The following is an 18,006-nucleotide window of genomic DNA, read 5'->3' as shown; positions in this document are numbered from 1 at the left end:
CCTATCCAATATTCTAAAAAATATTATTAGTTTTTTTTTTTAAATCTTCATTTGTCTTAATTGTGTGTAAGATAACATCAAGATTTGCACTTGCTAATCATTCCTACTTAGTGATACCCTTATTTATAAAGTTCCCAAGATCCCTAATGTTACAAAGCATAATAATTAAACACTTGTTTCATGTTGTAACACTATTAATAATTTACAAGTTCAACCAGAAAGATAGACCAGCATGAGGCTTAACCCTCACCATGTCTCAAAAAATAGAAGTAGCTTTCATCAAAACGTTCCTTTATTTCATCTTTGATGTCAACATGATTGCCAACTCCTACAATGTCAATCATTTTTTGTGCGACAACTACTAGATGTAAATAAGATTTATTTCACAATAGTAGAAAAATCATTTTCAATTAATCCACTTATTAAAAAGTATCTTTTTAGTAAGCCAATTTTGTGATAATTGACATTACATTTTTTATTTTTTTTCAACTTTGCTATTATACTAAAAAAATTATAATAGTCCATTTTAAAACAAAGAGCCAACCGATGAAAATATGATAAAATTAACCATAAAAATAGATATTTTAAAATTTTATGAACTAAAATGGTATAAACTTACAAAATCTGATATTAAAAAGTTCAACTACACAAAACTTTTCAGACTAATAAATTTTGGTTGCATAAAAACTTTTAGTATAGTTTGGCATTCATTTGGATTTGCTTTTTTTGGTTTATTATTTTTTTTAAAATGTAGCCCCATAAATATTCATTATTTTTGTCTTCGAATTTCTCCTTTACTTACCTACTTCTTATTAATGTTTTTTTAAAAAATCAAGTCAATTTATTTATTAAAAAATAGTTACGAGAAATTTATCTTTTATTCTTGAATGTTGACTAAGAATAATTCAAATATCCACGTCATTATAAAAACTGTAGAAGAAATAAATCGAAAATTCTTTCCAAACTAAGACATTTTAAAATTCTTTACTTTATTTATATTCAATTAGCCATATGTTTAGTTTAATATTTGAAACTACCTGAATAACCACTATCATATTAACTTTATTTTTTAAAACCAAAACGTTGGTGAGAATTCCTTTTGTTATTAATTTAATTCAAATTCAAATTTGTGATCCTCAAACTACATCAACATTAGTTAAAAGATCACGACAATAAATTACTCACTCACAAAAAGTAGTTCAACAACTTCGAACCATCATCGTATATTTCTTTCTATATTCATCAATTCAATATAGCTAATGTCAGATGATTAAAAAATTATTTTACACAAATGAGATCTAGATTTTCATTGATGTCATTTGTGAACTCCATTTTAGTGGATCTATTCATGGTATCCTTTGTATCATAGTAAGTGTGACACCATTGTGCACGACTTAACTACCTATAATCAAAGATTTCATTTTTCTTTGGTGGCTTGAAGAACATCCCATGCATTCGTTGACTAACATCCACACAAATTTGGTATTTAAAATATTTTAAATAGCAATTAGGCACTGTATAGTTCACCTAAACCCTACTTGAATACTAAATTCCACCAAAGTTTACCTAATCTAAGTTTAAATTTCACAGAAGCCTTATTTTATATATTGTAAAAGAAAAAGACAAAAAAATGAATAAAGAAATTAACTAATATGTTTTTTTTCCACAGAGTACAACAGTGGGACAAAAGATTTGAACCTCTCGTTTTTTTTCAACTAGTTAATGCATATTTTATGTTAATTAGTTTAAGTGTATAATTTAATAGGTTAACTTTTAATGTTTATTATTTTTTTACTATCTTGAATAAAATAACTCAATATTCAATATAACATTTAGAAATAGTGTTTTAATAACAATATTTCAGTGTTGCAAAATACGTATCATAGATGTGATTGTGTATTCAAACAAAACAAAATTCAATATTAATGATGATGGAATGAATCTCAACCACCTAAATGGATCTACTGTCTATTTGTCCTTTTCAAGTAATAGGTAATCAAATTGTTGAAATGTTTTTTAAATACAAAATTTGGTGACTTCAACTATCTACTAAACACATATACTAAATTAAATATAAACATTATAGAATTATGAATGGAAGTTTCAAATTAAATTTGTTTATCAATGAAAATTAAGTTTTTTCAAAGAAGAAATTGACAAAAATAATAAATAGTAGAAGAAGAATCTAAAAAAAAAAAGAAAAGAATAAAGTGGTATCTATCTATAAACACCGCGTTTTGAAGTTTATTAGATTATATATTTGAATGGTCTAAGCCTTACCTCACACCTTCTCTATCTTACCACGATTCAACCATAAAAGTCATAGCTTCCAATTTACATATTCTAAATGATCGTACATAAAGTATAGTTAATATTCAAATACAACCACTTATCTTTAATTTAGTTTTCATAACTATTAAGGATTGAAATTCAATCTTATAACTCTACACTTCAAAGATAAACTTTTGAAGTTTAATATATCATCTTTGAACTTATGTGGGTCAAACATCTCTAAATTTAAATATTGAATATATATTATACAAAGAACATAAAGTTGAGGAGACACGTAGGTGGTTTTGAAGTCACATGTACAAATTCGTACAAATTCAAGATAATATGTATATTTTTTTTGTTTGTAGCAAAGAATAAATTATTTAAGATGAAAAAAATGCAATATAAAAAAAGATTTTAGAAGAGAAATGAGAAAAGGAGGCAAAAAGAGATGAACAGTAAAAATGGTTATTTAAGAATAAAGTGGTGCTCACTGCTTACATTAATGAACAAGTTGGGAGTAAAAGGGAAAAGAAGGCTACAAATTAAATGATAATTACGTAAAAGAAAAAAGCAGGAAATAAATGAAAGTATATGAAAATAAATGAAATTGAGTAATTGAGTAAATCCCATACTTTTTTGGGACTGTTGATTTTAAAAAGCAAGTTTTTGAAACAATCATCCAACGGCCATCATCATCTTGACGAATTCTTCAAAGTTGACTTGACCATCACCGTCAAGATCGGCCTCTTTGATCATTTGCTCCACTTCATCGTCTGTCAGCTTCTCCCCGAGGTTGATCATCACGTGCCTCAGCTGCACATTATTTTTAAATTAAATAAAATCATCACTATTTTTCTCAGCCGTTAGATTCTCTACTTCCTCTAAAGTCAACGAATAATCACACCATCATTTTTTTTATTACCAATATTCCTTAATCCAGTGCGGAGAGGTACATGGTACTACGTACTACATATACGGTTCATTGTACTCTACTCCCACTCAAATATCTTTTCTAATTTATCACTATTTTTTTTTTCTAATTTATCATATCCTACCATTTATTACATGTCATATATACTTCGGATTTATTTTTAATTTTGCAATATTGCCTTTTTTATCAACGAATCTCAATTCTTTTTTCATAAAACTCACTAGTTGTACCTTTATAAAATGGTCAAGTAAATATTGCAATTTTTTTTAAAGCGATGAGAGTATTTAATGTATTTTCTTTTTTATTTGGGTCTTGAAACATAAAATAATGTTATTTATTATTATTATATGTAATGTGTTGTTCAACCGGGAAATCTTAATGTACGTTTTATTTTGGATTAAAACGAAAAAGAAAAAGAAAAAACTCAAACCCTCAATAGATCTCGAATGAATTTTGAAAATATGGGAAGTACAAAAATGAAATGTGTTATTTTGAACATTAAAAAAGCAAAAAGAAAACAAATTAATGGAGAAATTGTAAGTGGAAAAAAAATACAATAAAATGAAGTACCTCGGTGGCTGAGATGTATCCGTTTTGATCTTTGTCGAACACTTTGAAAGCCTCTTTCAGCTCTTCTTCCGCATCGGTTTCCTGTTAAAGGAAAAAAAGAAGAATCGATATTAAAAAACGTTGATTCATGACACGACATGTCGTGAGGGGATTATTTGGTAGTATACCTTAATTTTCTTGGCCATTAAATTGAGGAACTCAGCAAATTCGATAGTTCCATTGCCGTCGACATCGACTTCCTTGATCATATCCTGAAGCTCTTCCTCCGTCGGATTCTGATCCAACGATCGGATCACCGTCGCCAATTCCTCAATAGTAATGCAACCTAAAATCACGGCTCAAAGTCATAAAAAAAAAAAAAATCTGACTTTCAAACCACTCTGTGAACGAAAAGAAAATCAAATGAAAAACAGGGGAACTCACCATCGCCGTCCTTGTCGAACAGACAAAAGGCTTCCTTGAACTCCACGATCTGTTCTTCACTGAGTACTTCAGTCATGTTTTTTCTTTTTCCTCTTTCTTCAGAAAATTTTCTCGGGAAACAAACAGAGAGAGAGAGAGAGAGGGAAACGGGAAGGAAGAGAAACAGAGGAGGGTTGAGAATGGCGGAATCTGAGCTGGGGGTTTATATAGAATTCCAAGGATGTGAATTTAATTGAGAAAATTATAAATTCGATTTTTATACTTTTATATAAATAATAATAATAAAACATTCCAATATAAAAATTGAAAAGCTAATATTAAGAGTCAAATTTAGCTTCTTTAGTATAGAAAAAATCACCAAGTCATCACCACCTTTGCAAAAAGGAAAATTTTTAATAGCTTTTCTTCCTTTATTTTAAAGGCAAATACCCAAATATCTATTTGCCTTTTTAAATGATATAAATGTTACTCCATATTTATTTGTGTTTTTTTCAACTACAAAAAAAAAATAATATATCATGTTAGTGAGAGATATCAAGTTTATTTGTAAAACTATGTATTATTTGTAAATATTTCAAAAGATAATCACCTAATTATTTTTTAAGATTATCAAGTTATTTTTAAACTACATTTATGATAGTTTTTTTAAAAAAAATTGTTAACAGCTTAAAGTGATTTTAAAGTAGTATAAATGTTACTTAAAATAAGTATTTTTCAAAATTGATAAACAATTAGTATGAAAATAGTTTAAATAAAGATGATTTAGTTAAGGACATTTTTTATCATCCCATTGTTGATACATTCTCTACAATCACTTATGAATTGTTAAAACCGTCATTGATGGAGGAAAGACACATTCAACTCTTTCAAAAGTCACATCAAATTCAATTCAATTCAAGGTGAACCAAATTCAACATTGAACTTCTAAATTAAATAACAAGTTTAGTTTCTACCATAACATAAAGTCTAATAGTCCTAAATCTTAAAAATGTGTTTTAATTAACATGTCATTGATTTTTTATTTATTTCAAAAATGGTTCAATATTAACTAGAAATATGTTAAATGTCAAGCTCTTATCCGACTTTGTAACTTGTTTTGGTAATTTTTTTTAAAATTAAGTCTATAAACATCAATATCCTCCACTAGTCCATGTCTTTTGTTATCTAGGTTTTGAGAAGTGTTTTCAAAATCAAAACCAATTTTTCTTTAACATAAGTTGTATTTTTAATTATAATAAATTTTGTGTACTCTCTAATGGTTTTTAATTTTCTCCAATAGAAGGTAAATAGTTTATTTTGTTTTCTATTTTTTTAAAACACCCTCATTTTGAAATACTTTAAAATTTTCACCTAAGTCTCTAAATGAATTAAACATAGGACAAAAAGATTTTGATATTTTATAAAGTTCATGCCAAAAAATCCCAAAGGAAAAATTGAAAGTTTAAAAATCTATTTTTTTTTTTTTGTTGAACCTATTAATAAATAAGAGTTTAAAAACTTGTTGTATACAAAATTGAAAATAGAGTGACGAATTAAAAAACTAAATAGATTTAAAAAAAAACAACTAAACATTGCAATTAAAACATTATTAATTATGTAGAATAATTTAGAGGGTTAATAAAATGGTAGGAATAAGATAATAAAAAAAATATATAGAGAAGAAAAATGACAGCTGTGAGGGTTGAAGGAGAGGGGACAAATGGAAAGAGAAGCATTGAAAAAAAATTTGTGGTTATTGGAAGATGTGTATTGTGTAGTGTAGTGTGCAGCTGAATCCTTCAACCCCACCCACCACTCTCCATTCCCTATTTTGCTTCCTTCATTCATACACACACTTTATTTTCTCCTCCATTCCGTTTTATTGTTTTACTTTTAACTTCATATGCACACATATTTGTAAGGTTAAGGTTCATAAATTTATTAAACAAATTTTTCTTAACTTTTAAATTTTAAAAAAGAAGGTTAAAAGGCACCATTTATTTAAATATAATTATATATTGCTTTTTAGGGAATATATGAATAGGAGTACAGAAAAGGAGTCAAAGGTAATGAATTGAATATTTCGTTATACTTTTATTGGGGTTGGAGGCACTACCATTTCAAAGGTTCAACTTCCCTTTGATTCTGGGGTGGTATAGTTAGACTTATTCAAAACACAAATATTTCTTCTTTGGTTTTTTTTTTTTTTTATAAATAAAATGGGAAAAAGAAAGAAAGAAAATAGAATTTTAGAAGTGTATGACTTTGTGGATATGAACCCAAGAAGAAGGAACAATAATGAAGTAAGTAATAGTTGGTAAAAACAAAGCATGTGGAGATTGTTAATTTCACAAAACACGTAGGAATCAATTTAGATACGTGGATTTCAAAATAATTATATATATATATATACATACATATTGTTCCTTAAAAAAAGAGTAAGTGAAGCTTGAATAATACGTGTATTTATTATATGGATAATCACAAACCTATATAACACTACACACACTTTTGGGGTTTGTTTATTTCATTTGCAAATCTCACTACATCTAGCATATCTATGCCATTTAATTTCGTTCATTTTCAGATACAACTATATATATATTTATATACTCGATCTAGAAATAATTTTTTAATTAAGATATTTTACCCATTAACATTTTGCCTTTTTAACAATAAAAACAAATGATAAATAACTGAAGTAAACTCAAGTGAAGTGTTGCATATGTATGATAACAATAATTGAATAGAGTGTAAAAGTAATTGGTATAAATGAAAGGAAAAGATGTTTAAGGAGTAGGATTCATGGAATGAAGAATGGAGAAGGGAAGCATAGGGATTGGAGGAGAGAGATGATAAATATTGAAAAAAATGGAAAACAATAAATGAGAGGAGAGTATGGGTGGAGACGCGGTTTCTGTGGGAAGGAGAAGTAGAGGTAGGAAATTAGATAATATTTGAAAAGTGTGAAGGAAGAGGGGTTAACAAATAACACGTGTGCACGTGAGAGAGGTGTGGACTTTGAAGGTTCAAAATAGCCAGACGGAGGAGACCCCAAAAAGTTCGAACAAAGTACAAATGGAACGCGCTAATTGGAATTTAATTCCCTCCCAAAGCCCAAAAAGTCCCCAACCCCTAATTTTAACCTCTGCTTCGGAAATGCACTCTTTTGACTCTTCTCATTATTATTATTTCTATTTCTATTTCGTCTTTCCACATTTTTACCTCTTCAAACTCTCTCTATATGCCACCTCAGCTGCATCTGTCAAATTTCTTATACATGTAGACTTTTAATTTGTTCCCCATCCATTAGAAATGGAAGTATCTACTACCCAAAATTTCTAAAATTGGTCACTTTTTTAAAGGTAATCAAGATTCAAATTATGAAAAGTATCTATTTGTACTCCAAACTTGTTCCCAATCCTCGTTACAAACTAAACTAATTTTATCAAAATATATCCCAAACTACTGCAGTTTCTCCCCTCTCGTGAGAATCTACTTCAAATTTCATACTAAAGAAAAGGTCTTTTTCGTATGTGCACGACGACTTATAAAATATATGGACACAGTACCATTTTAATTTTTTTTTCCTTCCAAAGAATGACTTCAGAGCTAAGTTTATGTTCAAATTCAGAAAAATTAATTTGTGCACTCATGCAAGACTTGAGATGAATAAAACTAGTGAGATTCTTCTAAGTTGGTTTCTTCTTCGTTAAGACTCTTGAGATAGAATAAGACAAAGTTGAAGGGTTTGTTTCATGCCAAAATCAAACTATGTAATTCAATTTGATGATATTAAAAGTTAATGGCGATAATTGAGCAAAATAAAAAGGCTTTAGCGTAAAAACTACTTTTCCTTGAAGAAGAAGAAGAAGAAAACAAAGAAAAAGATCAAACTATTGTCAAATATATTTCTAATTAGTCTCCTTCTAGAAAAATGAATAAAACCAAATTACTAGAAACAGAGTGTAAATGAAAACATGATATTAGATTGTTAGCTTACTTGATTTAATATCAAAGCAAAAGGTCTAAAACTAAATTATAGGCTCGCATGTTAATGTTACATGAAAGAAATAGTTTAAGCAACAATTTGGTAGTAAAACACAAACAACAATTGAATGCAGAGTCCAAACTTCAATTGATTTCCAAGATGTGTTGTACGAAGTTTGGGTCGAGCTTCAAAAGGGAGAGGTTAGGAAACTCAACCTTCAATTGGGCTTTAAATATCACAAAATAGGCCCAAAAAAATCAACCAACTTTGTAAGTTAAAATTAGATACATACAATTGTAAAAACTATAGCAACTATTCAAACTCAATATTTATAATTTGGAAACCAAATTCTAAACTACCCAAGGTAAGTTTAGTTTAATTTTAATTTTAATTTAAGTGAGCCATAAGCACCTTTGAGGGTAAAATTGGCAACGGATTCTCATATACATAGAAAAGTTTATACGGAGACATAAACTACTAGTACATGGTAGTACCAACACAAAATTGAATTAGATTGAAACATGAAATTCAACTAAAGTAGTACACATTAAATGTACGTCAGAGCAACAAAACCAGGTGGAGACGCCGACGTCAATATCTCTGGACCAAAAGGTCTAGGTGGACTAGGAGGTCTAGGTGGCACCTCCTCCGGTGGTGACGGCGGCAAAATCTCTGGTTCTGGTACTGGCGAACCAGGCCACGGTGGCTCTATTTCTGGAGGCTTACGGGGTGGTAGCGGTACATCGATTCCCGGAGGAGACGGCAACGGAGGCTTCGGAAACTCTGGTCCTGGTGGCCTGGGAGGAAATTCCGGTTCCGGAGTTATCGATGGAAGCTCCGACGGAGTGCTCGGGTCAATCTCCGGAGGAGGCGAAAATTGTGGAATTTCGAGGGGAAAAGAAGGCGGTGGAACGGGGCGGATTTCGGGAAACTCCGGCGAGTCACCCGAAAGCAGAGAAAGCGAGAGAGACGCGGGGTACTCATTGAAGGGGAGGAATTGGGAATGAGAAAAGAGGAAAGGGTTGATCGCGAAATTGGAAGAACAAGGGTAATAACTAGGAAGCGTTTTTCTGATGAGAGTGAAAGAGAAGAGGGAAGTATAGGACATTCTTACGGCCATGGCAGTTCTTCCTGTGGAAATTAAAACGTTTTAGCTCTCAAAACGGAACAGAGGAAGAAGGGGAAATGAGAATGTACATGACACGTTGTTTCACACATGGATTGCTAATATTCCCACGTGTACATTTCTAAAATTCCCTAATCCCACGTTGCTTTCCTTTATGCTCACACGTGTAGTATTAACATGGCCTCCAACTTTCCTTAAATAGACGTAGTCTACAATTCACTGCAATAAATTTTTTTGTTCCCACTTCTCCACTATCAAAAGAAAGAAAACAATTACATCAAAAACAAAATTTTAAAAATATAAAAGATTGCCAAATGACAATGTTTTATTAGACATATTTGGAGTGCATCATCCCAGAAAGCACTCAAGGTTTTCTCTGTGTATATTAAGCTATATAGATCATTCAATAGTTGAGTCTTCCCGTGTGAAAGAGAGAGCAATTTAAACCTTGAGAGTTTTTTTTAGTTATGTGACCAAAGAAGAACATATATTGAGTTTGTAGTCCCAAAGAGTTGAACCACACTGTAAATCTGTTGTTGATGTCTTATTATATCTTTTTTTTTCTTCTTGAAGTTGTCTTTGATTTCTAAATATTTGCAATACAAAGTATAAGTCTTATATAAGATATTGTTCCATCTCAAAATCAACCAGTAAGTCAAAGATAGTTGATTATAAATATTCCTTGATTTTTTTAATTTTTAGAATTTTGCATTCTATGTGTAGAAGAAGAGTAGAGGTTTAAGTATATAAGTAAAATTAGTTTGATGATGTACTTGTTTTGTTGCCGTCATTATTGTGTCACAAATACTATACCTTCAATTTTAGTCCCTTTTATCTTAAATTTAGTTTTTGTTGGCGTCATTAAGAAAAAATGAGTCTAGCTACCTAAATTAAAAATAGTTTTGAGTACAATTTTGTAAAAAGAAAAGGGTTGTGGAAATCACTGTCAAATGGGATGCAGCCACCGACAATGGCGTCGTCGGAACAGACAAAATCTGACACCGGCGATGGTAACTAATGGAGTCAATGGTCGGAGACAGATTTGCTGGGAGTTTTTTTCTTTTTGACAACCTAAAAACGCTTTTCTGCATAAACAGAGAAAAGTTGAAGGAAAATGAAAGAAAATTTAGGATACTTTTTGTGAGGAACTGTTCAATCTCATGCTTTGCAAAATCATTTATTCCTACTTTTTAACAAATCATATATATATATATATAATATCATGAAATAAATTAATATAAACACCACATTATTATGATAATTAAACATGATCTTGAACTATGATTCACATGCTTTCAAATAATCCTCTTTCTCCTTTTGTCATTATCACACTTTAAATTCATTTTGTTGACACAAAAGTTATTTTTTTTTTTGCATTCTAGTTAATACCCATGTTTATTATCTCTACTATATTAAAAGTGAGAAAAATGTAAAAATATCTTTACATTTTCATTTTGCCCCACTTTTAAATATATGTCTCCCTCTTAGTGATATTAGTTATATTAATTTATTCAAATTCATGAAAAAGCATATCTTTTCACCAAAATACATTTCCATGCCTTTTCACCAAAACCCCTATTGTGCAATAGGTTTATCTATCATCTGTCCTTTCTTGATTTTGAGTATACTGACATAAAATTTAAAATTAAAAGACAACATTAATATAAAAACACTAGAATAAATATTATTGCATTATATCTAAGTTCTAAAACTTTTACCATAATTGAAACAAAACTATATAGAATTTATATAATACGTTATATATTTTAATTTCTCTTTAACTAAAACTATAAGATTAATCCACGTGTATTTAACTATTTTAGAAATATACATACTTACAATATTATTTTGGTTGGTATGCTTTTAATCTCTATCGAAAGTATATGTACATATAATTACAAAATACAGGTTTTTAATATTCTAATACATCTAGCAAAAGTAATTATATATACTTTACTATTATATTATTATTAGAAACAGTACTTTAGCCAAAAGTAATTAATTAGTGTAGCATGCCAATAAAACTAAAATATTTTATTACTAGTTGTTGTTTACATTAGCTTTATTGTCTATTCAACCAAAGAATATTTAATTAAAACAAAATTACAATTACATGGAGTCCTCGATCACACTCATGGAAGGAAAGATCGTTATATGATATATTTTATTTAAAAATTAGTGTTATTCTAGAGTCGAGATGTTCAAATAACCAACAACCCGAATGTCAATTCAAAATCTAAAGATTAAATCATCGGATTAGTTTTGTTGTTGAGTTTAATTAGGTTAAACTTTTTTTATTTTTGTTGGGTTTAGTTGCATATAGGCTAAAAGAAATTTAGTAGCATTTCAATCTTCAAATGATGGATTACTATTTTAACTCAGTTGAATAATTAATTGATTTTGTTAGTTAACTAAACTTAACAACAGTTTGTACTGCTAATGTTTTAGAAAATTTGACTAAATTTAAATTTTATGGTACGATATCTAAATTTGTTAAAATTAACTAATTAATACGTTTTAACAAATTAATTAATTTTAAAACTATTTTAATAAAAGCAATATACGTGGTAATTGATTTTTATTATCTTTCAAAATGAGATTGATTTTTAAACTTTTAATACCAAATAGTTAAACCATTAGTAAAATGAGCAGTAAATTTGTAGATTGAATATTTGTATAACCTTTCAAAAAATTTGTCCCTATCTAACTTAGGATTCTCACTTAATTCTCTTACCCCTTTTCCCTTCTAAAAGCATTAGATTATTATTATTATTATATAAAAAGAAAGGTGAATTTTAAACCAATAATTTTAGGAGAGACATAAATGTTGACTTTGGAATGATATCACATTTTGTATTATTATTTGTTTCCTTTCTTTTGTTAATGAGTTAAAGACATGAATTGAAAATTTATATAGTTATTTTGAGAAGGTGCAAGTGGTGGACAGAAGGTAGTGTTTTAAACTCCAAGTTGAGTAACAACCTTTTTTTTTTTCTTTCAAAACAAAACAATAAAACTTCATCACTTTTCCACGGTACCCATTCCAAACTCATCTCTTTCCGACTTTACTTTATAAATTGGAGGCGAGAGATTTGAATCTAAAAACTAAATAGGGTGTATATAAGTAAGGTGTTGTTAATAAGTAAAATGAAACTAGGGTTAATTAATTATAAGTTGCAATGGAAGGAAGGGCTCCATTTGTAGGATGGATACAAAAATAGTGAATAAAAAGAGGTAAGCAATAATGGGAGGTTGATGAGGGTGGAAATGAGTAAAGGCGTGGGTGAGGTAGACAGTAATTAGGGGAATGTCCAATGGAAGTAAGACAAAGGCACACACACATACAGATAAGAGAATCATGAGAAAAAAGCATACAAACTTTTTTAAACAAAATTCACCCTTTCTTCTTTCCCCTTTTCACTTCTCTCTGACACACAACAACAACAACAAAGAAAAAAGAAAACCCACTTTCCATTGCTCTCTTCCATTTTTCTCTTCTATTACTCATGGCCGAAGCTGCTGTTCCTATTCCTCACCGGATTCTCTCCTTATCCGCCCTTGACGCCGTCGGAAAACACAGGTTGCTCGCTGAAATGAAGCGCCTCGAGCAAGAGGCAAGATTTCTAGAGGTGGGTTTTCTTCTTCTTACTTCTTTTATCTTCTTTCCAATACCTTTTAGTTTCATTTGAATTGAGATATTTTGATGGGTTTCATTCATATTTTACTTTTAAGTTTTCTGTTTTTCTTTTTTAATTTATCTAACTGTTGTTTTTCACATTTCTTAAAGCACAACACCTTTACATTTTCAATCCAATTCCTTTTCTTTCTTAAATTCACTTTGTTTTTCTTTTGAAAACTTTGATTGAAACTTGTAACAGAAAGTAATATACAAGGTTCGGTTCTATCATCAGTTGACTCTTTTTTTTTTTAAATAAAGCCTGCAAATCTCATTTTCATCTACGTTTCCAGTTTTGTTGGCTAGAAGTGGTTTTAAAACAAGTCAAATGGTGAAAACAAAAATAAAATAGTTTTGAGAAGCTTGTTTTTTGTATTTGAAATACAGCTACGAATGGAATCTGTGTTTAAGAAATACGTGAATAATGGTAAGAAATTAAAAGAAAATAAACAATTTTTAAAAATTAAAAAATTAAGGTCTCACTCAGCTTGAAAAGTAATTTTGAAATTTTCTTAGTAAAAAAATAGAATGAATGAAAATGGAAATTAAGAAATTCCAGTGTGATGAATCTGCAGGAGGAGCTGGAGCAGCTTGAAAAATTAGACAAAGCATCGACATCATGTAAAGAGTAAGTTGAAATTAGCAACAAATTCCATTCTTTGTTCCATGAGAAAATTAATTCCCAAACGTTTTAAAGTATTTTTTCATTTCCTTCTACATTGAATCTGAATTTAACAGGTTATTGGGCAGCATAGAAATGAGATCAGACCCTCTACTTCCAGAGTATGCTATCTTTACTTAACATTCACTTATTATTATTCATTTCTCATCTTCAAAATCACCTTCTCATTCATTTCCTTTTTAAACCAGAACTCTCGGCCCCGTAAATCCAGTTTGGGATCGATGGTTCGAAGGTCCGAAAGATTCAAATCGATGCCATTGTCAATGCAGATGCTGGATTCTGTAACCATTTTGTTTGATTATGTATAAAAATTTCTGGTTTCTACAGAATGTGAAGTCCTGATTGCCAAATGCCCCCAGTGAATTTGAAAGGGCTCTATCATGTGATGATCTTTGCCAATCTCAAGATTCACTCAACAAGGGTTTCACATTAATGAATGTTCATGTTGTGGTTTTCGAAAACAAAATTTAAGGGTTTTGTTGGTAATTGGTATAGCTATAGAAAATATCAATATAGAGTGAGTTTGATTATTATTTATTTTCTTTTTATTGGAGGTTGGAAAGGGCTAATCCAAGAAGTAGTTTCAGAAGGAACAGTGGTAAAGTACGTTATCCAGAAGTATTTTAAAATACCATTTTCTCAAATTTCGTGATATTCAATTTGAATAGTTTTTGAAATTTACGAAAATACAATTAAAAAGCTCATAACTTTTCGTGGTTAACCTCTTTTGTTGTAAAGAATCCCACGGCAACGTGTTGCAGTCGATCATAATATTCATTCATCTTTAAATGTATTATTAGTAACAATTTAAATGTATTATTAGTGACAATTTAAATGTATTATTAGTAACAATTTAAATGTATTATTAGTAACAATTTAAATGTATTATTATATCAATCGCATCTTAAGGACAGAAAAAACAGTTCATCCTTCAACCCAATTCTTTTAATATTGCTCCATCTTTTTTCAAAAAAATATTTAATACAACTCTGAAATCAAAATGGAATTAAACAAGATATGCAAACAGCTCTCAGACTTGTGTAAAGGTGAGGAGTTTAACCATAAGATTACAAGTAAGAATGAATCTCACAAGCAGTGAGTTCTTTATCAACTAGTTGCTTTACCAGTTACTTGCTGTGCAATCCATCCAAGACCATCGTATAGACCGTCCCCAGTGAGGGCAGAGCAGGCTTGGATATGCCAGTCATGATTCTTGATGCTGTGGAGTGAAAGAGCATCAGTGATTTCAACGGGAGTCATGGCATCCTTAAGATCCTGTTTGTTTGCAAAAACCAACACCACAGCTTGCTGAAGATCTTCGTGACCGAGTAGTCTGAAGAGCTCGTCTTTCATAATGGTGATTCTTGCTCTATCCGTACTGTCTATAACTGCAATCACTGCATGAGTTCCACGGTAATACGTTGCCCATGATGTTCTAAGCCTCTCTTGCCCACCAAGATCCCATACCTAGAGAAAACATAGCCAAAAGAAAAAAAGATTTTAGTTGACGAAAAACTGAAGAGTCCAGTTTCACCTTCCAAAATGAGGAAAGACAGGGTATGTACAAAGTTTCCAACAATTGCTCTGGTTTCTATTTTCCCTGTTGGGCAAATAAGCCAACCCAATATCTCAGGAAATCAAACGCAAATCACCAACCAAATCAATCAACTATGTCCCTTCTGAAAGGCTGCAAATTGAGTGGGATTTTGAGGAAAGTGTCCAGTTAAATGTTCTTATTAAATATGTCTTACAAAAAGCCAGGATAAATCTCATATTTCGGCTCGGCTGTTCACAAGGCTAGCCTTCGGGAATAAATACGTTGCTTTATTCATGACCTAGTTTTGGACTTCACACGCAAGGTATCGAGATTTACAGACAACACACAAATTGCTATGTCTTGCACCAGAATTTTATTTCTAGGTTGATCTTTTGCATAAACCAAATCACAAAGACTTACGGTTTCAAGTGACAACTAAACACCGATAAGCTGTAGCATTCAAGGATCAAAGTGCAAAACCATACAAGCCATTACTCTAAAAATCCCCAATAGATGGAATATAATAAACATCAAACAAAGAGCACACATAAAGGGAAAAAAAGAAAAGAATACTAAGAAGGGAAAGTAAATTGATAGATTGACTGCACCTCAAATCGGATGTTCTTGTACACAAGCTCTTCAACATTGCTTCCCACAGTTGGATGGGTAGTAACAACCTCACCCAAGTGCAATTTGTAAAGAGTAGTCGTCTTTCCAGCATTATCCAACCCAACAACCACGATCTTGTATTCTTTAGCCGGAAATAACATGAACCAGAATCTCGATATGAAAGCCCCCATCGTATCAGATACCCCAATAAATCGCCTAAACATCAAAACAGTGAAAATACATAAATCCCTCATTAACAGCAACGTAAAAGTTCAATAAATAGAATTCGATGAAGAAACAGAGGAAAAATCGCATAGAATTGAAATCTAGCTACTTAATTGAATCGGAGGAATGATAAATTGCAGATCCAGATCGGAATTGCTTCAGATAACAAAAAAAAAAAAAAAAAAAAAAGAGGAATTGAAAAGAAAGTTAGCGTACCTGAATTAATTGATGCGGGGAATCCGACAAGGAAGTGTAAAGTGGAAGAGGTTTACAGAAGAAGCGATGGAGAAGAAGAAGCGAAAACCCTAACCGATATTCAGAGATGAAATTTCGTTAAGTTGAGAAAGAATAATAAAGTTGGGGGAGCGATGAATTGATAATATTATTTCGCCAAATTAAAGGAACTTCGGGGAAGGTGGTCGACAGCAAGGATAGTTTGATCCAACGTGGCAGATGACGTGTTAATTTTTCTTTTTGTGGGGTCACACTAAATCCAATCAACTATATTAGTTTTATTGCTAAACCCAATTATGCTCCCACTAATAAATAATAATCACACCTAACAATATTAGGTCTAACAAAACACCACCTTGCGATATTTTTATGTTTTACTTACTCCCCACATAAACTATAAGTTTAATCTAAAAACGCCTTTCTTTAAGTTTATGCAACGTTTTAAGATGTATAATGCATCATTAAATTTCAGTTAAATAACCTAAGATCTACATAGAGAATAATAAGTATTTTTTAAACTTTCATATTGGTCCTAGATGTGGCCGAATAATAAGAATCTACATCATCCTCATTAAATTTCAGTTTAATAGTTAGGATACTGAGTTCTTCTCATTGTATGTTTAAGTGTGAAGTGTTAAGGAAATAACAACCAATTTGCCACTTGAAAAATAAATTTCAATACTTATTTGATAAATTTAGTTTTTCTTTTCTTTTATTTTGGGCCTCGTGTGATTGGGCTGTTAGATTCAAACTTACGTATTTGTCCTAGATGTGGCCCAAGCCCAGCCCAAAAAAACAGAGCCCGACTCCTTTAAAATTTAATCTTTGAAGATATATATATTAAGAAGATAGCATATATGGGCAGCCTGTTTGAGTTAGTATTATTTAATTGTTTGTATCGCCTAAAGAATAATAAATGTGAACAAAATTAAGAGCCATCTATCTCTAGTGTAATTTAACCGATAAAATCATCAAAACTTTCTAACCAAACTAATACTTCTTTTATGTCTATATCAGATGTAACCTAACTCTCCTTTTGTAACCATATTTATTTATTGTACTATCTACATTTTATTGTGTTTTTCTTCAAATTATATAAGGTTTTTTTATTCTTTAAATAATAACAACAACAAAATCAATATACTCGTTTTTGTAATGCAAACACACTTTGTAACACATGAATTTGCGTGATTTAAATTATTTCTACAAACTCATGCTTTAACCATATTTTCATGCCTTTTTCACATTGTGCGAGAGTTTTCGTACTTTGTCCTATTAAAATGCCTTACACCTCAATATATACACCCTATACCGACTAAACATTTGTGTCTTACCATGACACCATTCGATAATCATTAATTTAGCTCATTTAACACCATATACTATTGGTTTTTAAATATTTTATTACCACATGCTTTCATATTTTCTAAATACATGTTTGAATTCTAAGGTACATTTTAAAAACAATGTATTTTTAAAACTTTATCCTTGTTGTAAAAATGAGGCACAGCCCAAATACGAAAACAAAGAAAATGTATAATACAATAATAAAATACAATATATATTTCTATATATATAAATGAAATAAATAAAGAAACAAAGAAAGAAAGCAAATTAGCAAATTAAGAAAAATGTTAATTCTCTCCGCTTTCCCATTCTTTTATGAAATTATCTCAAACAATGTTCACACTTACAAGTTACAACTTCACTAGATGTGACATTATATAATCACTGAGAAACCATGTTTGC

At 30.3% G+C, this 18,006-nt stretch overlaps 4 protein-coding genes across 4 annotated transcripts; 2 read left to right on the top strand and 2 right to left on the bottom strand.

The window, feature by feature from the left end:
- Positions 1–2,719: 2,719 nt before the first annotated feature.
- LOC101220878 (calmodulin-like protein 11) lies at positions 2,720–4,391 on the bottom strand. Its single transcript, XM_004134064.3, has 4 exons — positions 4,199–4,391; positions 3,943–4,100; positions 3,776–3,856; positions 2,720–3,087 (listed from the first exon to the last, which is right to left on the bottom strand). Exons 1-4 carry the CDS (start codon positions 4,272–4,274, stop codon positions 2,950–2,952), a joined length of 453 nt encoding a protein of 150 aa, XP_004134112.1. The 5' UTR covers positions 4,275–4,391; the 3' UTR covers positions 2,720–2,949.
- Positions 4,392–8,719: 4,328 nt separating this feature from the next.
- Positions 8,720–9,175, top strand: LOC105435084 (glycine-rich cell wall structural protein-like). Its single transcript, XM_011654452.1, has one exon. The coding sequence runs from the start codon at positions 8,720–8,722 to the stop codon at positions 9,173–9,175; it is 456 nt and encodes a 151-aa protein (XP_011652754.1).
- Positions 9,176–12,569: 3,394 nt separating this feature from the next.
- Positions 12,570–14,281, top strand: LOC101220641 (guanine nucleotide-binding protein subunit gamma 2). Its single transcript, XM_004134063.3, has 4 exons — positions 12,570–12,923; positions 13,546–13,598; positions 13,709–13,753; positions 13,841–14,281. The coding sequence occupies exons 1-4, from the start codon at positions 12,801–12,803 to the stop codon at positions 13,935–13,937; spliced, it is 318 nt and encodes a 105-aa protein (XP_004134111.1). The 5' UTR covers positions 12,570–12,800; the 3' UTR covers positions 13,938–14,281.
- Positions 14,282–14,556: 275 nt separating this feature from the next.
- LOC101220253 (ADP-ribosylation factor-like protein 5) lies at positions 14,557–16,412 on the bottom strand. Its single transcript, XM_004134061.3, has 3 exons — positions 16,240–16,412; positions 15,798–16,014; positions 14,557–15,119 (listed from the first exon to the last, which is right to left on the bottom strand). Exons 2-3 carry the CDS (start codon positions 15,987–15,989, stop codon positions 14,760–14,762), a joined length of 552 nt encoding a protein of 183 aa, XP_004134109.1. The 5' UTR covers positions 15,990–16,014; positions 16,240–16,412; the 3' UTR covers positions 14,557–14,759.
- Positions 16,413–18,006: the final 1,594 nt, after the last annotated feature.

This window comes from Cucumis sativus, chromosome 3, assembly GCF_000004075.3.
Source record: "Cucumis sativus cultivar 9930 chromosome 3, Cucumber_9930_V3, whole genome shotgun sequence".
In the NCBI taxonomy this organism is placed as follows: Eukaryota; Viridiplantae; Streptophyta; class Magnoliopsida; order Cucurbitales; family Cucurbitaceae; genus Cucumis; species Cucumis sativus.
The sequence above is the reverse complement of the archived record's forward strand: the minus strand, read 5'-3'. Positions and strand labels throughout refer to the sequence as shown.